The 22,441-nt window shown below is 34.6% G+C and overlaps 3 protein-coding genes across 4 annotated transcripts in view; 2 read left to right on the top strand and 1 right to left on the bottom strand.

Annotated features, from left to right (window-relative positions):
* Positions 1 to 6,966, top strand: part of LOC148180481 (cell growth regulator with RING finger domain protein 1-like) — a 30,298-nt gene extending 23,332 nt beyond the window's left edge. The window contains exons 5-7 of the mRNA XM_088041318.1: positions 2,438 to 2,545; positions 2,600 to 2,811; positions 6,444 to 6,966. Coding sequence (XP_087897444.1) covers positions 2,438 to 2,545; positions 2,600 to 2,811; positions 6,444 to 6,648 — 525 coding nt within the window. The 3' untranslated portion in view covers positions 6,649 to 6,966. The remainder of the gene's footprint in view (positions 1 to 2,437; positions 2,546 to 2,599; positions 2,812 to 6,443) is intronic.
* On the bottom strand, positions 6,953 to 16,173 carry Cog1 (conserved oligomeric Golgi complex subunit 1). Of its 2 annotated transcripts, XM_088041289.1 has the most exons (8): positions 15,882 to 16,173; positions 14,901 to 15,832; positions 14,500 to 14,769; positions 11,671 to 11,896; positions 11,323 to 11,620; positions 10,640 to 11,272; positions 10,554 to 10,585; positions 7,095 to 7,169 (listed from the first exon to the last, which is right to left on the bottom strand). In XM_088041289.1, the coding sequence occupies exons 1-7, from the start codon at positions 16,022 to 16,024 to the stop codon at positions 10,559 to 10,561; spliced, it is 2,529 nt and encodes an 842-aa protein (XP_087897415.1). In that variant the 5' UTR covers positions 16,025 to 16,173; the 3' UTR covers positions 7,095 to 7,169; positions 10,554 to 10,558. The 2 variants fall into 2 exon arrangements, with proteins under 2 accessions (XP_087897408.1, XP_087897415.1); XM_088041282.1 differs by lacking the exon at positions 10,554 to 10,585 and having other exon boundaries at positions 6,953 to 7,169.
* Positions 16,151 to 22,420, top strand: LOC148180479 (lipid transport auxiliary protein 1). Its single transcript, XM_088041327.1, has 4 exons — positions 16,151 to 16,462; positions 16,507 to 16,669; positions 21,780 to 21,999; positions 22,046 to 22,420. Exons 1-4 carry the CDS (start codon positions 16,265 to 16,267, stop codon positions 22,269 to 22,271), a joined length of 807 nt encoding a protein of 268 aa, XP_087897453.1. The 5' UTR covers positions 16,151 to 16,264; the 3' UTR covers positions 22,272 to 22,420.
* Positions 22,421 to 22,441: the final 21 nt, after the last annotated feature.

Here is a 22,441-nt window from a genome sequence, read left to right as displayed (position 1 = left end):
TTAAATGTTTCAAATTAATTTTTAATTTTTTTTTTGTCTTTAATTTTAAGACTTTTTGTTTTACTTTTTCAACTTTTTTTGTAGGATTTTTTTCTTTTCAATATTCAATATTTTTCGTTGTTCTTCTTTTTGGTCTAATTTGCCCAACCAATTTTATTAATCCTTTTCTTTTCTTCGTTTTCTTTTTATTTTCGGCGGCTTTTGAATATTTTTACATTCTTTATTTTAAATTTAATTGTCCTTTTTTACGTAGTTTTCTTACCTTTTCTTTCATTTTTGTTTTTTTTTGCTCTCACTAGCCTGAGTGATTGATTTTGTCTTCGTTCTCCTTTTCTATTTCTCTTTTGTTGTTTTTACTCTTCCTTTTGTATTCTTTTTTTTTACTTCTTATTTGTACGTTTTTGAGTGTTCGCTTTTAATGCTTTTCTTCTTATTTTATAATGTCATTTTTGTTTGTTTTTCGTTTTCAGACATTTTCTACGTATTTCTTCTTTCAAAATTTAGAAATAATTCAACAAAATCTTTTTTTACTTTCGCTTTAACGTAATTTTTTTCTTGTTTCTTCTTTCGTACTTTCTTCTCTCTTCTTCTTTTTTTATTTTCTTCTCCTTTTTGTCCGTTTTTGAGTGTTTGCTTTTAATCCTTGTCTTCTTTTTTCATATTTTCTGAATCATTTTTATTTATTTTCAGTTTCCATACATATTCTCCGTTTTCTCTTCTTTCTTCTTTTGTACTATCTTCAATCTTCTCCATTGGAATTCATTTTTTGACTTTTTCGTCTTTAATTTCACTATTTTTTATTTTCTTTTTTTAACCTTTTTTTCTTATGTAGTATTTTTTCTTTCATTATTTAAAATATCAACTTTTTTTCTTTAATTCTTTTAGGTCTCTGCATTGCTAATTGGGGCTAAAGATTGATTTTTCATCCCTTTTTCGTTCTTCCTTTTGCTCTTAGTACTTTTCGTTTCTTCGTTTTCTTCCTATTTTCGACGTTTTTTGAATATTTGTACATTCTTTGTTTTGAATTTTATTCTCCCTTAACATTTTTTTATGTAGTTTTTCCTTCTTTTTATTTCATTTTTGTTTTTATTCCAGTTTTTTTACTCTCCTTAGGCGAAGTTTATTTTTTCTTCATGTTCCTTTTCTATTTCTCTTTTCTTGCCTTTACTTTTTGTTTTATCTTCTCTATTTTTTCTCCTTTTGTACGTTTTTGAGTGTTCCCTTTTAACGCTTTTCTTCTTATTTCATACTTTCATTTTTGTTTATTTTCCATTGCCACACATTTTCTACGTTTTTACGCTTTAGCCTAATTTTTTTCTTGTTTCTTCTTTATTTTCTTCTTCTTTTTTCATACTTTCTCAATCTTTATTTATTTTCCATTTTCATACGTTTTCTCCGTTTTCTCTTCTTTTTTCTTTTGTAATTTCTTCCATCTTCTCCGTTGGAATTCATTTTTTGACTTTTTTAATTTTTATTTGTCTTTAATTTTAGGATTTTTTGTTCATTTTTCTGCCTTTCTCAACCTTTCTCTTTTTGTACAATTTTTACTTTTCAATATTTAAAAACGTAGACGCCTTTTCAATTTTTATTTCTTTTTCTTTATAATTTTCTTTGTTTAAACCATTTTCTTTTTTTTTTCTTTTTTTTTGCTTAAAGATTATTTTTTTATTCTCTTTCTTCTTTCTGTTCTGGTTTGGGAAACCTACTTTTATTGTTTCTCTCCTCTTCGTTTTGAAATTTCGCGATCTTCGTATTTTTGGCATTCTTTGAATCATTTTAACTTTTCCTTCACACTTTTTTATATACTTTTTCTTTCATTTTAGTTTGTTTCTTTTTTTTTGCTCTTACTATGACAGCTTGATTTTCCCTTCTTTCCCCTTTTTACTTTCTTCTAACTTCTTCTTTTGTTGCCTTTCTCTTTTATATTCATTCTTTTTTTTCTCCTTTTGTTCTTTCTTGAGTGTTCAGTTTTAATCATTTTCTTCCTAGTTAATACTTTTTTTAGGTTTTCTCTGTTTTCTTTAGAAATTTAGATCTCATTGTTTTACGCTTTTCTTCTTTTTACTTTATTCTTATACCGTTTTTGTTTCCTTCTTCTTGGGGTACATTTCATCAATTCTTTCTTTGTTCTACTGAATTTGGACTTTAGAATTTGACAAAAGCTGGTAGCGATGTTTCTTGACATCCCAACAATGACATGTTTCCTATTTAACCTCAAATTTGCCATCATCATGACAGATCAGAAACGTCAAACTTGACAACCAAACAGTTCTACCAACATACAAGGCCTCCTAGATTACTTTTCTCATTAATAATTTTGTGCGATCATGCAACATTTGTGTTTGAGGCCAAGCGGAAACTCAAATTGCCAAGTGCATTCGCTTCCTTCCTAACTGCAATTTAATGCACTCTAATGACGCAAATATTGAATTTTCAGGTGGCTCTCATTAACGTCGTCCACATTAAGGACTCCGTGTGCACTCTGCCGACAAGCATCCTCGCCCAGTATCTGAAGCAAGCCAATGGGCAGTTGTCCTGTTTGAAAGTTCGTTTTTCTTCATCTTCATTATAATCATATTAATATTGTCACCATTCGTAGCAACTCTACTTGGCCACCGGCAACCCGGGAGGCTACGAGGAAGGCCAGATCCCCCTCGCAGTGGCGGAGCCGGTGGAGGGCGGCCCGGGCCCCATGGGCCGCACCCTCGTGTGCCCCACAAGCGACGACTCTGCTCTGTGGAACACCTCAGGCGAGCAGTTGTGCGTCGTCTGTCAGTACTTTCCTCTCTCCAGAGCCTTACTGCCGTGCAGGTAGGTGATTTTCTCTCACAGTTTTTTAAATTTTAAATGAATTACTTTTATTTTGAAAAACTATGAAAATTTATGTATCAATATTTGAATTTTCCTTTTGATGGCTTAGCCGTTTAAAATTCTATAATCGACAACAGTATGTTTGCTGTGAAAAGCATTTTTGTCATACAACTCCAAAACCAAGGCAGATGGGTAAGAAATTGCAACAACGTGGTTGTCAAAATGTCATAACTAGTTTTATAATAATTTTGGTAATTTTAGTGCTGCGGCTATGAAATGTGGGTAAAATACAACTTTTGAGCCGTAAATTGACTCTACCAAAATGTAAATCTGTAGAGCAAAAGACCCAATTTTAGAAATTTTTAAAGCGGAGCAAAAAATTCCTTTTGTACGCTTTTAAAGCTTTTCTTCTTATTTCATAGTTTAATTTTTGTCATTTTCCATTTCTACACATTTTCTACGTTTTTCTGTCGAAACTTAAAAATAATTGAACATAATCCTATTCAACTTTCGCTTTAACTTTATTGTTTTATTGTTTCTCCTTTCGTACTTTCTTCTCTCTTCTTCTTTATCTTCTTATCCTTTTATTCGTTTTTATTCCTTGTCTTCTTCTTTTTTCATACTTTCTCAATCATCTTTATTTATTTTCCATTTCCATACATTTTCTCCATTTTCTCTTCTTTCTTCTTTTGTAATTTCTTCCATCTTCTCGTTGGAATTCATTTTTTGACTTATTTAATGTATTTTTTCTTTAATTTTGGGATTTTTTATTTTTCTTTTTAAACCTAGTTCTTATTTTCTTTTTGTATACCACTAAAAGTCGTAAATTTGGTGATGCAGCTATGAAAATTGGGGGAATTTCTACTTTTTACTTATATACCTATTAACTGTTAACTATTATTTATTATATTATTAACTGTTAAGCTATTAACTATTAACTAACAAACTGGAAAATTGTTGAAAAAAAGGCGCATTTTCTAGATATATTTCAGCTGTTTTCTTGCAATTCAGCCGTTGAATCTTGATAAAAATTGGTGGTTTTGTAGATTTCGAGCTCTTCTTTGCGAATTCGAGCCAGAAAACGCAAAAATCAGCGAGAAATCAGCGTTTTGCATCGAAATAAGCGGATTTCTCTAAGAATTTTGAAGATTTCGTGCAGATTTCTGCAGTTTTCTAGTAATTCAGCCGTTGCATCTTGATAAAAATTGGCGGTTTTGTAGATTTCAAGCTCTTCTTTGCGAATCCAAGCCAGAAAACGGCGAAAATCATGGAGAAATCGTCGTTTTGCATCGAAATAAGCGGATTTCTCTAAGAATTTTGATGATTTCGTGCAGATTTCTGCTGTTTTTTTGCAATTCAGTCGTTGAATCTTCATAAAAATTGGTGGTTTTGTAGACTTCGAGCTCTTCTTTGCGAATTCAAGCCTGAAAACGGCGAAAATCAGCGAGAAACTAAACAGTTTCATTAAATGATTTAACCAAATGTGACAAAAAATCGTTAAGTAAGAAGTCAGAAATAGCTGGAAGCCACGAAGAATACTGATCTAGTTATCACTTATCAGTATTCGAGGAAGTTAAACACTTTTAGTCCTTTTCTTTTCTTCATTTTCTTTTTATTTTTGGCGTCTTTTGAATATTTTTTTTATTATTTTCCATTTCTATTTCTCTTTTGTTAATTTTACTTTTCCTTTTGTCTTCTTTTTTTTTCTTCCATTTGTACGTTTTTGAGTGTTCGCTTTTAATGCTTTTCTTCTTATTTTATAATCTAATTTTGGTTTGTTTTTCGTTTTCAGACATTTTCTACGTATTTCTTGTTTTAAAATTTAGAAATAATTGAACAAAATCTGGTTCTATTTTCGCTTTAACGTATTTTTTTTCTACTGTTTTTCTTTCGTACTTTCTTTTCTTTGATTCTTTTTTATTTACTTCTCCTTTTGTACGTTCTTGAGTGTTCGCTTTGAATCCTTTTGTTCTTTTTTCATACATTCTCACTGATTTTTATTTATTTTCCGTTTCCATACATTTTCCCCGTTTTCTCTTCTTTCTTCTCTTGTGGTTCTCCGTTGGAGTTCACTTTTTGACAATTTTTTTTTTCTCTTTAATTTTAGAATTTATGTACAGTATGTCCCCGGATTGAGTTCACAAGAGGGAAAAAAAGTTTATTTTCCATTTTACAAAAAAATTACAAAGGAATAACATTTTTTGCTTATTTCAAAACAGATAAATCTGCAATTAAAATTTCAAAATTATTAGTTTCTACTCTTAAAATTAATTTTTTCATTATTTTTATTTATTAAATTTTGTAATCGTATTTAAATAATAGCAGAGTGTGGATTCACAATATCAAATAATGCGTTAAAGATCAAAGAAAAATTTACCCAATAATTTGTAAGCATTAAAAAATTCGAAAAAAAAATACAATTGCATCCTTAACAATAATTGAGAAAATTCGAAACAGTCTTAAAGAATTACGAGTTAGAATTGAACTATGTGCGGAAACAGGTCAATCAAATAGTGGAAATTGGTTTGAGTTAAGGAACAAATTTCATTCCTTTGACATTTTTTGCAAAATTAAAAATAAAAAAGTTCTTCGTTATTTTTTGTTTTTTTTCCGATTTTAAGAACACAGCTTGGTAATATTAAAGTTTTAATGAAAGATTTATTTATTTTAAATTAAGCAAAAAATATTATTCCTTTTTCATTTTTTTGTAAAATGAAAAATAACGGTTTTTTTCCTCTTGTGAATTCAATCCGGGGACATACTGTATATATTTTTTTTATTTTTCTTTTTCAATCTAATTTTTTATTTTCTTTTTTACAATTTTCTTTTCTTTTTCATTATAATTTTCTTTGCTACAAAATGTTTAAACCTTTCTTCTTTCATTTTTATTTTTTTTTTATTTTTTTTTTGCCTAAAGATTATTTTTTTATTCTCTTTCTCCTGTCTGCTCTAGTTTAGGCTATTTTGCGATCTTCCCATTTTCGGCACATTTTGAAATATTTTTACATATTTTTTTTAACTTTTACTTTCCTTTTACGCTTTTTTTACGTAATTTTTCAATTTTTTTTCTTTAATTTTTGTTTGTTTCTAGTTTTTTTGCTGTCACCAGGCCAACTCGATTTTCTCATTCTTCTTTTGTACCTTCTTCTCTATTCTTATATTATGCCCTTTACTTTCTCTTTTATCCTAATTCATTTTTCTTCTCCTTTTGTACGTTCTTGAGTGTTCAATTTTAATCCATATTTTCCTTATAACACTTTTTTTACATTTTCTTCGTTTTTCTTCTTTAGAAATCGTTATTTCATACTTTCCTTCTGTTAATTTTGCGGCGCAGTGTAATTTTTTACCCAGTTGTCTTGATTTTACAGTTGTATGACATAAATGCTTTTCGCAGTAAATATTCTGTTGTCGATTCTAGAATTTTAACCAAATAAACCGTCAAAATTTTAAAAAATAAAAAAAATGCAATTATTGAAACATACATTTGAAAATGTAAGCAATTCAACCTACCATGATTTAAAATTTTACTTCTTTTGAATAAGGGGTGTTCTAGAACACACTGTTGGTTTTCGTTTTCATGAGCAATTTTCTTGCTCTACTTTGGTCAGTTGTAACTACTGGGAGTTTTGTAGGCACACGTGCATCTGCGCGAGTTGTTTCGTGAAGCTCGACCGCTGCCCCATGTGCCGGGGGCCCATCAAGAGTTATTTCTGCATCCGCGGAGAAGAGTACATGCCGATACAGCCGAGCTCGAAGAACAGCAGCCATGGGCCGCTTTACAACTGGTTGGATAGCTGGAACGACCGCCTTACAGATTTCCTAGGGTTTCAGCGGTAACCAGTTCTTCTCTCTTATTTATTCAAATTTCGTAGCGATTAAATAGAATTGTGTAGTTTTAGACTCATTACTCAACTATCTGTCAAAAAAAGAACAAATCACATCACATCATCGCGTTTTGTTTTTTTAGTAAGTAAATTAGGTTGTGAGGTAGTAACGTGTAAGATATTGATTATGTCCATAGTCTTAATATTTATGACTTTATGCAATAACATTATTAATATGTAAATCAACTTTTCACTATATTTTATTATTTCATCTGACTTAAGCCTGTGATAATATATACGTTAAAAAATAAATCAGATTTATTAAACAGTTTTTCTCTTCTATTTTTTTTTGTCCTTTCATGCGTACAAATATTTACAAAAGCACTGGAAACGTATAACGACGTGGGGGCGACACTGCTATGAAAACCAATCGGTCGTCAAGCCCCCGAACAAGGCGGCGGCACTGGAGCGAATGGCGGCGGTGGGGTCTTGGAGCTTCTTTGGGGTAGTTTTGCTCGGCTGCGGCGAGGAGGCCTAGAAAACGAGAAAATAATCAGTTGGTAATACTGTCAATTATTTTGTTTTTGGTTGACTGGGTTAAGTAACAGTAAGTAACTATGTAGGAAGCTGTGAAAACAAATGACAAATGTAACGTTCTGCCATGATTTTTTGCTGTCTTTTTTTCTTATTTTTGTTTGGAAATTTCAATTTTTGTTTAAATTTTTTATCATTCCATTGTTTTGAATTTCACTTTCCATATTTTTTTTCCATTTTCTCTTTCTGAAGAAATTTTGCGTATTTATGTTCCTAACTTTTTTAATCCTTAATTTTAACTTGATTTTATTCTTTTTTGCTTTGTTCTCCGTTCGTAAATTTTGAAACTTTATTTTATTATGTTTTTTTTAGTATGCTTTCAATTTTAGTACTTTCCTGTTACCTTCTTCTTCGGTTATCATAAAAACTTTGTTTGATATTATTTTATTACGTTTTTTTTTCTATTTCTGATTTTTGATCTATCCTACTTTTCCCTCTTTTTCTGCTTCTTTTGCACACATTTTAGGTTTTTTAAATCTTTTTCCTTAATCAATTTTAGTCCTGTTAATCTTCTGAATTTCTCTTTCTCTTCTGTATATTTATATATTTTCTGCTTTCGCCTTAACTTAATTTTTGTCTTGTTTCTCCTTTCTTCTCTCTTCTTTTGTTGCTTTTACTTTGTCCTTTATTTTCTTCTTGAATTTTTCGTCTCCTTTTCTACGTTCTTGTGTAACTTGTTTTTATTCTTTCTTCTTGCTCTGGTTTAGACAACCCAATTTTATCGTTCTTTTCTCTTCGTTTTGTAATTTGGCAATTTTTCTAATTTCGTTTTTTTTGTTTTTTTCAATTTTTCATACTTTGTTTTTCATTTTTGTTTGTTTCCAGTTTTTTGCTCTTACTAAGCGAACTCGATTTTCTATATTTTTCCTTTTGTACTTTCTTCTCCCTTCTTTATTTATTGTTTTTACTTTCTCTTTTTTCTCAATTTTTTCTTTCTTCTACTTTTGTACATTCTTGAGTGTACATTATTTTTATTTGATACTTTTCGTGTAATTTTTGTTTATTTTTCATTTTCATACATTTTCTTTGTTTTTCTTAATCAGTGTTTTCCTATTTTCTTATTTTACTCCTTTCATCTTTTACCCTTTTTCTTTGCAAATTTTGAACTTTTCCTACATTTCTTCACATTTTTTGTTTTCATTCTTCTTTGTAACTTGTAATTTGTTTCTTGTCGCGTTTTTTAGTTTTTAATTTTAGTCTTTTGTTCTATTCTACGTTTCCTTTTTTTGCTGCTTCTTTGGAATTCCGATATCTTTTCACCCATATTTTGTTTTTTAATCTTCGATTTTACTCGAATTTTTATTCATTCATAATTTCTCTTTCCTTTTTGTTTATTTTCCTATCTTCTGTTTTCGTTTTAACTTCTATTTTCTCTCGTTCTTTTTTTGTACTTTCCCCTCTCTTCTCTTTTAGAAATATTTAAAACTCCGTACATTCTACGTCTTTTATCACTTTATTTTACGTTTTTTTGTATTCGATTTCAATTCTTTTATCAGTTTTTCGTTTCCTTTTCCCTTCTTTGGAAATTTTAAAATGTTCGTACATTCGGCGTTGTTTCACATGTTTTTTTTTATGTACTTTAGACATCGACTTCAGTTTTCATTATTTTTACATTTTCTTATATTTTCTTATATTTAAACTGAATTTGTGTTGTTTCTTCTTTTGTCTTTCTTCTTTTTTAGCAATTTTCATCTTTCGTTTGAAATCTTTTAGTTTTTTATTAATAATACTCTTGTTCTGTTCTTTTATTTATTCTTCTTTTTTACAAATTTCGAAATCGGCATCTTTTCACAGGTACTTTTTTACGTTCTTTAGTCTCCGATTCTATTCCTTTTAATTTTCTTATTTTTTTTTCCGTTTTGTGTATACGCTCACTTTTTCTCTTCTTTCTTCTTTTGTATTTTTCCAATTTCTCCGTTGTATTTGTTAAAATTTTTCGTTCTTGTTTCTTCACTATTCTTTTTCCTCCTTTAGTGTCGCTGTTTCGTTCTTTTATAATTTTAACTTCTTCGTTTTCTTCTTTAATTCTTAAAATTCTGTACATTCGGTGACTTTTCACACTTTATTTTACGTGTTTTTATACTTGATTTTAGTCCTTTTGTCAGTTTTTCTTTTTCTTTTGCTTTCTTCTTAAGAAATTTCTATATATTCATACAGTTCACATGTTTTTTATACATTAGATTTTGTTTTTTTCATTCTTTTGACTTTTGGTTAAATTTTCGGGTAATTAAACTGACTTTATCTTGTTTCTCCTTTTGTCTTTTCTTCTTCTTTTTGAATTTTGAACACTTTTTAGTTTTCTATTAATGATACTTTTATTTTCAACTTTTTTCTGCTTTTTTAGAAATTTCAAAATTTGTGTAAATTCGGTGTATTTTCGTAATTTTTTGCGTTCTTTAATCTTCGTTTCTACTCCGTTTTATTTCCATCTCGTGAATTTCTCCATTTATTTATCTTTTTACTTCACTTCTACTTTCTTTCATATTTTTTTTTGTTTTTTATTTAGTCATTTCCCTTTTACCTTTTTAATCCTTGATTTTGGTTATTTTTTTTAACATTTTTTCTTTATTCCTTCTTTTCTCCTTCAGTGTAGTTTAACTTTACACTTTTTACTAATTTTCTTCAGACTTCGTCCTTTTTCTGTTCCTTCTTCTTAAGTTCTTCATATTTCGTACAATTGGATTCAACTGTCACTTTATTGCGTTTTCTTTTTTTTTATTCTTCTTTATTGTTGGATAACTTAATTATGTATTCTTCATCTTTTGCATTTTATCATTCTTTTCTTCCAAACTAATTTGACATTTGACATATGTCAATTTTTTCGCAGACCACTTGTTTTTTTTTAATTTCATTTATACAAAACATCAAGACCTGTCAAAAGAACGTCATTTTTCCTGCAGAGAATTTACCGATTTGAAAAAGATAAGTTAGATACCTGTAATGAATACCTGTCAATTTTGATCAATAGATGGCTCCACAAACAACTATCAATTTTATTAATAAACATAAAATTATAATGCAAATCTGCATTGAAAACAACAAAAAAGGTGTATTGCTGATGCTCCTCCAATCTGACAAATTTGACAGTTCTCATGACATTCACCACCAATCACAGAGCTGCATTTCAAATTTGGCGCCTTTAATTGTCTGCAGGAAAAACGAGGTTTCGGCATGTTCATTTATTCGTTCGCTCTACTCCGAGTACGCATCACGTGACCACCTACTGTTCAGAACGAATAAACGAACGAATACCAAAAGTAAGAATTCAAAACAAACGAAAACCTGTTAATTCAAAAAGCAACACTGAACTCAACTCAACTTTACCGTTTTTAAATGGTAAAACTCTTTTCTCCTCTCTACAAAAACCGTCAAATTAAAGTAAATTTCGCGCCCCCATCCCTCCAACTCACCTTGGCCAGCTCCTGCGCGTTCGCCGCCGCCGCCGCCGTCTTCTGCATCGGAATCTGGTGCGCAAAAGTACAGAACAACGGGAACGCAATCGCCGGCACGCTCAACGCCAAAACCGACGGCTCCTTCTCCTGGTCCTTGAACTTCTCCCCCACGCCCAGGTTGGCCAACTGTCCCGACGACGGCAACAAACACCCCAAAATCGCCTGACTCTGCAGCACCGCCCTCTTCACGTTGTTCTGCAGGTACGAGTAGAATACGTCCAAATCGAAAGGGTCGATCTTCCCTCTGAGTTTATCACAGATCTCTTGCGAAAGCGCAACTAAACGGACGTTTTCGCGCGGAATGCAGAAGGTGGTGAGGAATTTCACGTCGAAGAGGAACTGAAGCGATTGGTTTTGGTTGAGGGCGTGGCTAGAGAGGGCGTGGTAATGGGAGAGGAGGAGCTCCACGTTGCGTTCGACGAATTGGAGGTGGATCTGCTTGGGGAGGGTGTGGGGGAGGACGTGGTTGAGGGCGTCGTTTAGGGAGGCGAGGAGGTTGTGGAGGAGGAGGCTGGGCTTTAATGGCACTTTGATTTGGGATTTGAAGACTTTCTCTTCGGTTTGCTCCTGGATTTCGATGGTGTCCCAGCGCTGGAAAGAGACGTGTGGTGATTAATTACAAAGACACGACCTCCACTTACCAGGATAAGAGAAATCATTGAACACACGCTGACGTCGCTGAACTGCTTCTTGGCATTCCGCTCCGTTTCTTGCACGCACTTATCCACCCATTTCTCCCAGAATTTCAACCCGGCTTTGTTGAAGTGCCCGCAGATTCGACTCCAGTCCTCCGTGGAGGCGTTGAAAGTGCAGCATTTGTTGAAATGGGGGCACAGGTTCGTCACCGCTTGTAAAAACCGCGCGCAGACCAACGACTTCGCCACCAGCAAAGTTTGGTTCGTTTCCGATTGGAGGACATCTTGGAGGAATACTGTTAAACTGTCACAAAAATAAGAAATTCGACTTCTTTTGATGGTGATGCTACTCACGTTGTCGATTTTTCGGTGCATTGTACCCTGAGATGGTTCTCCAGGTCTTCTCTGTCGATGTACTTCTTCTTGTTCTTCAGGTGGGTTAAAATTAAGAAGTCGTCGTTGAATTCCTTGCCGTAGAGGTACTGGGAGACGTCGACGAGGAGGTCTTGGAATTTCGAGTCGAATTTGTCGCAGAGGGTGACCATGGTTTGGGAGTAGCCTAGCGTCTTCATGGACAGACCTGGAGGAGCCAGTCGACTTTAGTTTCGATTTCGAATTTCGCGCCGTCATTTGGCTGTTTTAACCTCACATATGAGTCAAAATGACATTCAGTTCAACGCAAATTATTGCGTGAGTTCTTAATGTGGTGATTTTGATTTTATCACCATACAATGTAGGGCGCAAAATTCAATTAATGAATATCAAGGTAGATTTTGGTTTAGCAATTTTTAGCAAAATCATGCATTAATTCCTTGGAGTAACTTATTAAAAAAAAAAAAATTCAAAATTTTTCATTATAGGGTACATTTTTGGAAATTTTTACTTTGGGACCTTTTCTCATTTTTTTCAACACACTGTATATCATTAATTTTTGGTGTACAGTAAAAAAATTGTACAATTTGTGAGCTTAAAGTGACCTAATAAAAGTACCAAATTTCAAAAATTTACATTTAAAGTTTTTATTTTGGGAGCTCTAGGAATTTTCTCACTTTTCTTGAACACCCTATATTCTCTTCATTTTTGGAGTTATAGTAACAAAATTTGTGGACATTACTAGGAACGTGCGACTTATCAAAAGTATCAAATTTCAAAAATTAACATAAAATAGTAAAATTTTTGGAAATTTTTATTTTGGGAGCTCTGAAAATTTTTTCATTTTTTCCAACACACTGTAAATCCTTAATTTTTGGTGTAACAGTAATAAAATTTGTACTATTTGTTAGCTTGAAGTGACTTATTAAAAGCACCAAATTTCAAAAATTTACATCAAAGGACACAATTTTAAGAAATTTTTATTTTGGGAGTTCTAGAAATTTTCTCATTTTTTTTTCAACACGCTGTAGTTTCTTAATTTTTAGTGTTACAACAACAAAATTTGTAATCAACATTACTAGCATTCAGCGACTCATTAAACATATCAAATTTCAAAAATTTACATCAAAGCAGGGTACGATTTTTGAAAATTTTTATTTTGAGAGGTCTAAAAATTTTCAATTTTTTTCAACACGCTGTAATTTCTTCATTTTTGGTGTTACAATAACAAAATTTGTAGACATTAATAGCTTTAGGTGACTTAATAAAAGTACCGAATTTTAAAATTTTACATCAAATGGCACAATTTTTGGAAATTTTTATTTTGAGAGCTCTGAAAATTTTTTAATTTTTTTTTCAACACACTGTAAATCCCTAATTTTTGGTGTAACAGTAATGGAATTTGTACTATTTGTTAGCTTAAAGTGACATTAAAAGCACCAAATTTCAAAAATTTACATCAAAGGATACAATTTTTAGAAATTTTTATTTTGGGAGCTCTAGGAATTTTCTCATTTTTTTTCAACACGCTGTAATTTCTTCATTTTTGGTGTTACAATAACAAAATTTGTAGACATTAATAGCTTTAGGCGACTTAATAAAAGTACCGAATTTTAAAATTTTACATCAAATGGCACAATTTTTGGAAATTTTTATTTTGAGAGCTCTGAAAATAGCCTAATTTTTTTGCAACACGCTGTAATTTCTTCATTTTTGGCGTTACATTAACAAAATTTGTAGACAATAATAGCTTTGGGCGACTTAATAAAAGTACCGAATTTTAAAATTTTACATCAAATGGCACAATTTTTGGAAATTTTTATTTTGAGAGCTCTGAAAATTGTCTAATTTTTTTGCAACACGCTGTAATTTCTTCATTTTTGGCGTTACAATAACAAAAATTGTAGACATTAATAGGTTTGAGCGACTTAATAAAAGTACCGAATTTTAAAAATTTACATCAAAAAGTACAAGTTTTGGAAATTTTTATTTTGGGAGCATTGAAAATCTCAATTTTTTCAACAATGTAATTTTAATTTCGAATTTCCCGCTCTGTGACTTGACTGTTTTAACCTCACATTTAAGTCAAAATGACATGCAGTTCAACGCGAATTGTTACATCAGTCAAAAGTTAGTGAATTTGGTTTTTAAACACTAAAATGTCAAGCGCGAAATTCGAATAAATATCAAAAAAGATTTAAGGTCAAAATAATGCATTAATGAAGTCTAGACCGAGGAAACAAAACACATATAACCAAAATTACAAGTAAAATCGATAAAATAACAGAAAATTACATAACTATTAGCGATAAAAAGATTATAATTTTGAATTTAGCGTCACTTGACTGTTTTAACCCACATTTGCGTCAGAATTACATTCAGTTTAACGCGAATTGTTACTTCCGTCACAATTTAATGATTTTTGTTTTATAACCCTAAAATGTCATGCCCATTCAAATTTAGAATATCAGGAGAGATTTTAGTTAAGCAACGTCAAAGTCATGCAATAATGAACTCCAGGTAGAGAAAACAAGACACGTTTACCAAAAATTTCAAATAAAAGCGATAAAATAACAGCAAATTACATAACGATATGGCGATAAAAAAATTAATTTCAAATTTCGCGCCCTGTCACTTTTCATTCGAGTCAAAATGACATCCAGTTCAACGCGTATTGCTACGTCAGCCATAATTTAGTGATTTTGGTATTATCACCCTAAAATCATGCATTAATGAGCTCCAGATATATAAAACAAGCCTCATATAACCAAAATTACACCTAAAATCGATAAAATAACAGAAATTCCATACCTATATGTACATTTTCCGTCCTACTAACATCACTGGGCTCCTCCACCCACGTGTACCACCTCAAATCAGTCTCCCCCCGCTCCGACTTCAAGTCTCCTTTCAAAACTTGCCGAATATCACCTTCCAAGTCTTTAATAATCGTCGAAACTTTCTTAGAAATTAATTCCCTAGCTCTACCGGTAATTAAATCTTGGAAAAAATAGTACCAAACGTTAAAACTTTCAGGCAGGTTTGACTCCGAGCAGATTCGCTCCCAGTTTGAAGGCAATTCTGTAACAAAAACAAGTTCAAACAAAGAAATTTCAAATTTCGCGCCTTCAATATTTAGGTTAAGTTGGTGATTGTTTTAGGGAGTTTGGCGTCACCACCCTAAGATTCCAAGGCGCGAAATTTAAAATTACCGATTTTCAATGCCTCTTCTCTAATAATGTGCAGTCCTTTGACGTTGGTAACTAATTTCAACGAAGCCGCAAGTCCGTTTCTGATCGCCGTCTTCGTCGCCTGGAGCCACGCGTCTAAATTCACCTCGCCGATGACCCCATCGATGCTCTTATACTTCGGTCTAAATTGTCTAATAATATCAGGAATATAATCCAGGAGCGGCGTCACCGGAAGTTCGATTTTCTCCAACGTCGGCACCGACGAGTCCTCCACGATGTCCTGCAGCTGCTGCCAGATCATCCCCATTTTCCCACCCCCATAGCACGTGAAACAGTCGTGGAGTAAATGGATTGTGGTGACCAAACACTTCACCAAGGCGCTGATTTGACTCCGGACGCTCGCATGGGGGGTGTTCATCACCCCCTCAAGCGTCCTCCTCCTGTGCTCGATGAAGATATTCAACAACTCGTTCGTACTCTGGTTCCTCAGAAGAAGCAGCGCGTTCAAATTACTACTCGTTTCTTCAGCCGTGATCTCCACGCTCTCCAACTTGCGCTTGATCCTCTCGAAAATCTGCTCGCGGAGCGTCTGCAAGTTCGCTTTGATCTGCTTCAACAGCGGCAACTTCTCCAGGAAGTCCTTCCGGACCAAACTGAGCCCCATGTGGACGTGCTGCGCTAACAAGTAAAACTGCGCGGCGGTTAAATTGTCGCTTTTGTCCAGCGCCGTCCAGATTTGCTCGTTCATGAACACCGCCAACCGGATCTGGACGATCACCTCGCGCTCCTCGTCGGACTTTTCCACTCTTTGCGGCGCAGAAAGAGGCGCGGGCTTCACCACCAAGTCCTCGGAGATTCCAGTGATTGTTTGGATGTTGTCGACGATCTGCTGGGAAATCGTCTTCATGTTCTTGATGGCGTCCGAGGCCGCCAGCACGTCTTTATAACGGTCGCTGGAAGAAGGCGAGTCAGTGGTGAGATCAAGGGGGCTGGGCGCCTTACCCGACCATGGACCGGAGTTCCACTCGCTTGCGCTCGATTTCCGCGTCCAGGAGCTTCTCGATTTCGATGATTTCCTCGATCTTGTGGTCCTCGAAGAGCTTCTCCACCTCTAAATCTAACAAATTAAAAGTAGTACGTGCCATTTCTACGAATTTAAAATTTAACTGAACGGATAACCTAAAAACGTCAAAATGTGAACGTCAACAACAGCTGTCAATGTCAAAAAAGTCACCACAAAAAAACACCAAAGTCCCTAGATTTGACAGACAGCTGTCAAACGTCAAATGTGTGTTGTTTTTAACTATTTATAATGCGAGTGTTTGTGTTGTCGCGAGTGAATGAATGAATGGGTGAATCGAAGATAGGTTAGGTCCTCATCCCAAATGCCTGCACACACGGAAAAACTAACGAGACCAAAGAACATGTCTGAGGAGCTCTCCGGCGTTACCGTCGTCATAATCATAGGTTTAGGTGTACTGACGTTCTTGCTTCTCTTTATTTTCGCGAAGCGGCAGATAATGCGCTTCGCCCTCCGGTCCAGAAGGGGGCCCCATGTGCCTATAGGCCACGACGGTTCGAAGGTGAGAAAGACACGTTTTTTGGGGGTACTGAGGTGGATTTTTAGGTCTTGAAACGCGAAATTGAGAGGCGCATTGATCTGATTCCTAGGATTGTGAGCGAACCTCTGCTGGTGAGCAAGAAGGATCCGAGGTATATTGTGTATCCGGGGCAGCAGATTCCGGCGCACTATTACAGGCTGAAGGCGGTGGACGACGTGAAGATTTTAGGTAATAAAATAAAATTGCTTCATTAGTCGCGTCAAGTGAAGGTTGGAGTCATAAATATTGCAGTATTTAGGGCAATAAATGACTTGGAGTTATTGCCATCGTAAAAAACTGAGCTTGGCAGGCGAGAAATGGCTGATTGAGCAGCGAAATGTGTACAAGCGAAACTCAATCTTTCAATATTTGTCACTTTTTGCGTTTGTTTCTTCCTCTGGTAAACGTAAAAAGGCTGATTGAGCAGCAAAATGTCTACAAGCGCAACTTAATCTTGCACATATTTCCATTTTCAGAAGAAGAAAGTGCAAAATGCGTCACCGTTGATCCTTTCTTCCTCAGCAAAGTATGTTTTATTCTGAATAATCGTAAATCTGCGCTTGTTTTCTGTTTGGACAAACGAAAAAATGCTGATTGAGCAGCAAAATGTGTACAAGTGGAACTAAATCTTGCACTTCTTCATCAGTTAGCTTTTTGCGTTTGTTTCTTCTTCGGGCAAATGAAAAAAAGTCTGACTGAGCAGCAAATTGTGTATAAGCGCAATCCAATTTTGCACATCTCGTTTTTAGAAGAAAAATGTGTAAAACGCGTCATCTTTTCTCGTTTCGGTCTCAGAAAAGTACTTTTATTCAGAATAATCTTCTTTCTGCGCTTGTTTTCTCTCCGGACAAACGAAAAAAGGCTGATTGAGCAGCAAAGTGTGTACAAGGGGAACTCAATATTGTAAATCTTCTGATTCTGAGAAGAAGAATGTGCAAAATGAGTCACTATTGATCGTTTCTTCAGAAAAGTAACGTTTATCCTGAATAATCTTTCTTCTCCACTCTTCGGCGAAACGAAATACAAGCGACACTTAATCTTAAACTTCTTCTACTATTGTTTCCTCTTTTACCAAGCGAAAAACGTCTGATTGAGCAGCAAAATGTGTATAAGCGCTACTCAATCTTGCACATCTTCTCGTTTTCACAAGAAGATAGTGCAAAATGCGACACCATTGATCGTTTCTTCTTTAGAAAAGTACCTTTTGTCCTGAATAATCATCCTTCTACGCTTGTTTCCTCTTCAGACAAACGAAAATACTGATTGAGCAGCAAAATGTGTACAAGTGGAACTCAATCTTACACTTCTTCTTCAGTATTTTCACTTTTTTGCGCTTGTTTCTTGTTCTGGCAAGCGAAAAAAGTCTGAGCAGCAAAATATGTATAAGTGAGGTGTTTACACTATTTTGTCCACTGGTTTGGTTACGGGTTATGGTAATATTTATTAACGTTTTGTAACAAGAGCAAAGTCTGAGGTTGTTATAATGTTAAATTCCGCTCCCCCGGCAGTGGTACAAAATCGTGCATTAATACCCCCATTATTGCACGATTTCCCAATTCTGCCCACAATAAAGTCCACTTCTACTTTACCGGCACTGTCATCATTTCCTCAGTTTATCCATGCACTTCAGTATTTTTAACTTTTTGCGTTTGTTTCTTCATCGGGCAAATGAAAAAAAGTCTGAGCAGCAAATTGTGTATAAGCGCAACCCAATTTTGCACATCTTCTCGTTTTCAGAAGAAGAATGTGTAAAACACGTCACCTTTTCTCTTTTCGGTCTCGGAAAAGTACCTTTTATTCTGAATAATCTTCTTTCTGCGTTTGTTTCCTCTTAAGACAAACGAAAACGGCTGATTCAGCAGCAAAATATGTACAAGTGGAAGTCAGTCTTGCACTTCTTCTTCAGTATTTTCACCTTTTTGTGTTCATTTCTTCTTCTGACAAGATAAAAAATTGTGTATAAGCGTAACCCAATCGTGCAGATCTTTTTATTTTCAGAAGAAGAATGTGCAAAATGTGTCATCTTTGATCGTTTGTTCCTCAGAAAAGTTCTTTTTATCCTTAATAATCGTCTTTTCGCGCTTGTTTCCTCTTTGGGCAACGAAAAAAAGGCTGATTGAGCTGCAACATGTGTACAAGTGGAACTCAATCTTGCACTTCTTCAGTGTTTTTAACTTTTTGCGTTTGTTTCTTCTTCTGGCAAGCGAAAAAAGTGTGATTGAGCAGCAAAATGTGTATAAGCGCAATCCAGTCTCGCACATCTTTTCATTTTTAGAAGTAGAATCTGCAAAATGTATCATCATTTTACTGCTGCTGTTTCTTCTTCAGAAAAGTACCTTAGATCCTAAATAATTTCCTTCTGTGCTTGTTTCCTCTTTGGGCAAACGAAAAAAGGCTAATTGAGCAGCAAAATGTGTACAACAGGAACTCAATCTTGCACTTCTTCTTCAGTATTTTTAACTTTTTGCGTTTGTTTCTTCTTCGGACAAATGAAAAAAAGTCTGATTGAGCAGCAAATTGTGTATAAGCGCAATCCAATTTTGCACATCTCATTTTCAGAAGAAGAATGTGCAAAACGCGTCACCTTTTCTCGTTTCGGTCTCAGAAAAGTACTTTTATTCTGAATAATCTTCTTTCTGTGCTTGTTTCCTCTTAAGACAAACGAAAACGGCTGATTGAGCAGCAAAATATGTACAAGTGGAAGTCAGTCTTGCACTTCTTCTTCAGTATTTTCACCTTTTTGTGTTCATTTCTTCTTCTGACAAGATAAAAAATTGTGTATAAGCGTAACCCAATCGTGCAGATCTTTTTATTTTCAGAAGAAGAATGTGCAAAATGTATCATCTTTGATCGTTTGTTCCTCAGAAAAGTTCTTTTTATCCTTAATAATCGTCCTTCCGCGCTTGTTTCCTCTTTGGGCAACGAAAAAAAGGCTGATTGAGCAGCAAAATGTGTACAAGTGGAACTCAATCTTGCACTTCTTCGGCGTTTTTAACTTTTTGCGTTTGTTTCTTCTTCTGGCAAGTGAAAAAAGTCTAATTGAGCAGCAAAATGTGTATAAGCGCAATCCAGTCTCGCACATCTTTTCATTTTCAGAAGTGGAATCTGCAAAATGTATCACTTTGCTGCTGCTGTTTCTTCTTCAGAAAAGTACCTTAGATCCTAAATAATTTCCTTCTGTGCTTGTTTCCTCTTTGGGCAAACAAAAAAAGGCTAATTGAGCAGCAAAATGTGTACAACAAGAACTCAATCTTGCACTTCTTCTTTAGTATTGTTAACTTTTTGCGTTTGTTTCTTCTTCTGGCAAGCGAAAAAAGTGTGATTGTGAATCCAATGTTGCACATCTTTTCATTTTCAGAAGAAGAATGTGCAAAATGCGTCACCATTGATCGTTTCTTTCTCAGAAAAGTACCTTTTATCCTCAATAATCGTTCTTTCTCGCTTGTTTCCCCTTTGGGCAAACGAAAAAAGGTTGATTGAGCAGCAAAATGTGTACAAGAGGAATTCAATCTTGCACTTCTTCTTCAGTATTTTTAACTTTTTGCGTTTGTTTCTTCTTCGGACAAATGAAAAAAAGTCTGATTGAGCAGCAAATTGTCTATAAGCGCTACCCAATTTTGCAAATCTTCTCGTTTTCAGAAGAAAAATGTGTAAAACGCGTCACCTTTTCTCGTTTCTGTCTTAAAAAAGTACCTTTTATTCTGAATAATCTTCTTTCTGCGTTTGTTTCCTCTTTGGGCAACGAAAAAAGGCTGATTGAGCAGCAAAATGTGTACAAGTGGAACTCAATCTTGCACTTCTTCAGTGTTTTTAACTTTTTGCGTTTGTTTCTTCTTCTGGCAAGCGAAAAAAGTGTGATTGAGCAGCAAAATATGTATAAGCGCAATCCAGTCTCGCACATCTTTTCATTTTCAGAAGTGGAATCTGCAAAATGTCTCATCATTTTACTGCTGCTGTTTTTTCTTCAGAAAAGTACCTTAGATCCTAAATAATTTCCTTCTGTGCTTGTTTCTTCTTTGGGCAAACGAAAAAGGCTAATTGAGCAGCAAAATGAGTACAACAGGAACTCAATCTTGCACTTCTTCTTCAGTATTTTTAACTTTTTGCGTTTGTTTCTTCTTCGGACAAATGAAAAAAAGTCTGATTGAGCAGCAAATTGTGTATAAGCGCAATCCAATTTTGCACATCTCGTTTTCAGAAGAAAAATGTGTAAAACGCGTCATCTTTTCTCGTTTCGGTCTCAGAAAAGTACTTTTATTCAGAATAATCTTCTTTCTGTGCTTGTTTCCTCGTAAGACAAATGAAAACGGCTGATCGAGCAGCAAAATATGTACAAGTGGAAGTCAGTCTTGCACTTCTTCTTCAGTATTTTCACCTTTTTGTGTTCATTTCTTCTTCTGACAAGATAAAAAATTGTGTATAAGCGTAACCCAATCGTGCAGATCTTTTTATTTTCAGAAGAAGAATGTGCAAAATGTGTCATCTTTGATCGTTTGTTCCTCAGAAAAGTTCTTTTTATCCTTAATAATCGTCCTTCCGCGCTTGTTTCCTCTTTGGGCAACGAAAAAAAGGCTGATTGAGCAGCAAAATGTGTACAAGTGGAACTCAATCTTGCACTTCTTCAGTGTTTTTAACTTTTTGCGTTTGTTTCTTCTTCTGGCAAGCGAAAAAAGTGTGATTGAGCAGCAAAATGTGTATAAGCGCAATCCAGTCTCGCACATCTTTTCATTTTTAGAAGTAGAATCTGCAAAATGTATCATCATTTTACTGCTGCTGTTTCTTCTTCAGAAAAGTACCTTAGATCCTAAATAATTTCCTTTTGTGCTTGTTTCCTCTTTGGGCAAACGAAAAAAGGCTAATTGAGCAGCAAAATGTGTATAAGCGCAACCCAAACTTGCACATTTTCTCATTTTCAGAAGAAGAATGTGCAAAATGCGTTACAATTGATCGTTTCTTTCTTAAAAACTAATCTTGCACTTCTTCAGTGGTTTTAACTTTTTACGTTTGTTTCTTCTTCTGGCAAGTGAAAAAAGTCTAATTGAGCAGCAAAATGTGTATAAGCGCAATCCAATCTTGCTCATCTTTTCATTTTCAGAAGCGGAATCTGCAAAATGTATCATCATTGATCGTTTCTTCTTCAGAAAAGTACCTTTTATCCTGAATAATCTTCCTTCTGCACTCTTCGGAGAAACGAAAAAGGCTGATTCTTCTACTTTTGTTTCCTCTTTTACCAAGCGAAAAAAGTCGGATTGAGCAGCAAAACATGTACAACCCTGCACTTACTTTTTCTCCCTTCCAGAGGGAGAGATAACCAAACAAGACAGCTGCCTGGTGCGCCACCCAAGCGAGAACCTCCGCGCCTACCTCCTGACAACCCTAGCAGCCCCGCTCAACGGCAGCGGCCAAAGACTAATCCACCAATTCTGTGATCTCTACGAGCACGCCCGTCACGATCCAAACCATTTCGGCGACGAAGAGTACCAGCAATACAACCGACTCTTGTTGAAACTACTCGACGCGTAAGTCCCCCAAGTGAAATTTTCCTGGCTGAGTGTGTAATTTTAGGGCGAAGTTGCTCAAGTCCTACAACAGCAGAAAGTCGTCCCCGAACCGAACCCCCCATCGCCAGAAACAGACGGCGCAGGAGAAAAACCGGAACTTGTTGGACCCCACACGGCTGCATCCTCTGCCACCGAGTTACGCGACTGAAGAGGAAGTTTTGAGCGTGTCGGACTCCAGACCGACGTCCCTCACCGTGCCGCCACTGGCGGACAACGAGACGTCTGTATGATGTTGAGTTTTATACCAAATAGCAATAGATGAGATTGTACGCTTAGGACATAGTTAAATATTTATTTGTACAGCTTTCAAATCAATTTTAAGGTTTTATTGTTCAGATAGTCGTAAAGTTAAAATAAATAAATTATTGTTAAAAAATGGGCTCCCTCTAGTCACTTCATA

The sequence above is a fragment of the Gnatocerus cornutus genome, chromosome 1 (assembly GCF_029298725.1).
Source record: "Gnatocerus cornutus isolate USDA-ARS CGAHR chromosome 1, icGnaCorn1.1, whole genome shotgun sequence".
Taxonomy (NCBI): Eukaryota; Metazoa; Arthropoda; class Insecta; order Coleoptera; family Tenebrionidae; genus Gnatocerus; species Gnatocerus cornutus.
This window is presented reverse-complemented; position numbering and strand designations above follow the sequence as displayed.

Excerpts from the sequence above, each read along its gene's own strand:
- Cog1 (XM_088041282.1), bottom strand. The coding sequence starts at position 16,024 with ATGGCACGTACTACTTTTAATTTGTTAGATTTAGAGGTGGAGAAGCTC. Across the intron at positions 11,621-11,670 it reads TGCACCGAAAAATCGACAAC|TTTAACAGTATTCCTCCAAG; the intron begins GTGAGTAGCATC and ends TTTTTGTGACAG. Across the intron at positions 7,170-10,639 it reads ACGCGCAGGAGCTGGCCAAG|GCCTCCTCGCCGCAGCCGAG; the intron begins GTGAGTTGGAGG and ends CTCGTTTTCTAG.
- LOC148180479 (XM_088041327.1), top strand. The coding sequence starts at position 16,265 with ATGCCTGCACACACGGAAAAACTAACGAGACCAAAGAACATGTCTGAG. Across the intron at positions 16,463-16,506 it reads TAGGCCACGACGGTTCGAAG|GTCTTGAAACGCGAAATTGA; the intron begins GTGAGAAAGACA and ends GTGGATTTTTAG. Across the intron at positions 22,000-22,045 it reads TTGTTGAAACTACTCGACGC|GGCGAAGTTGCTCAAGTCCT; the intron begins GTAAGTCCCCCA and ends GTGTAATTTTAG.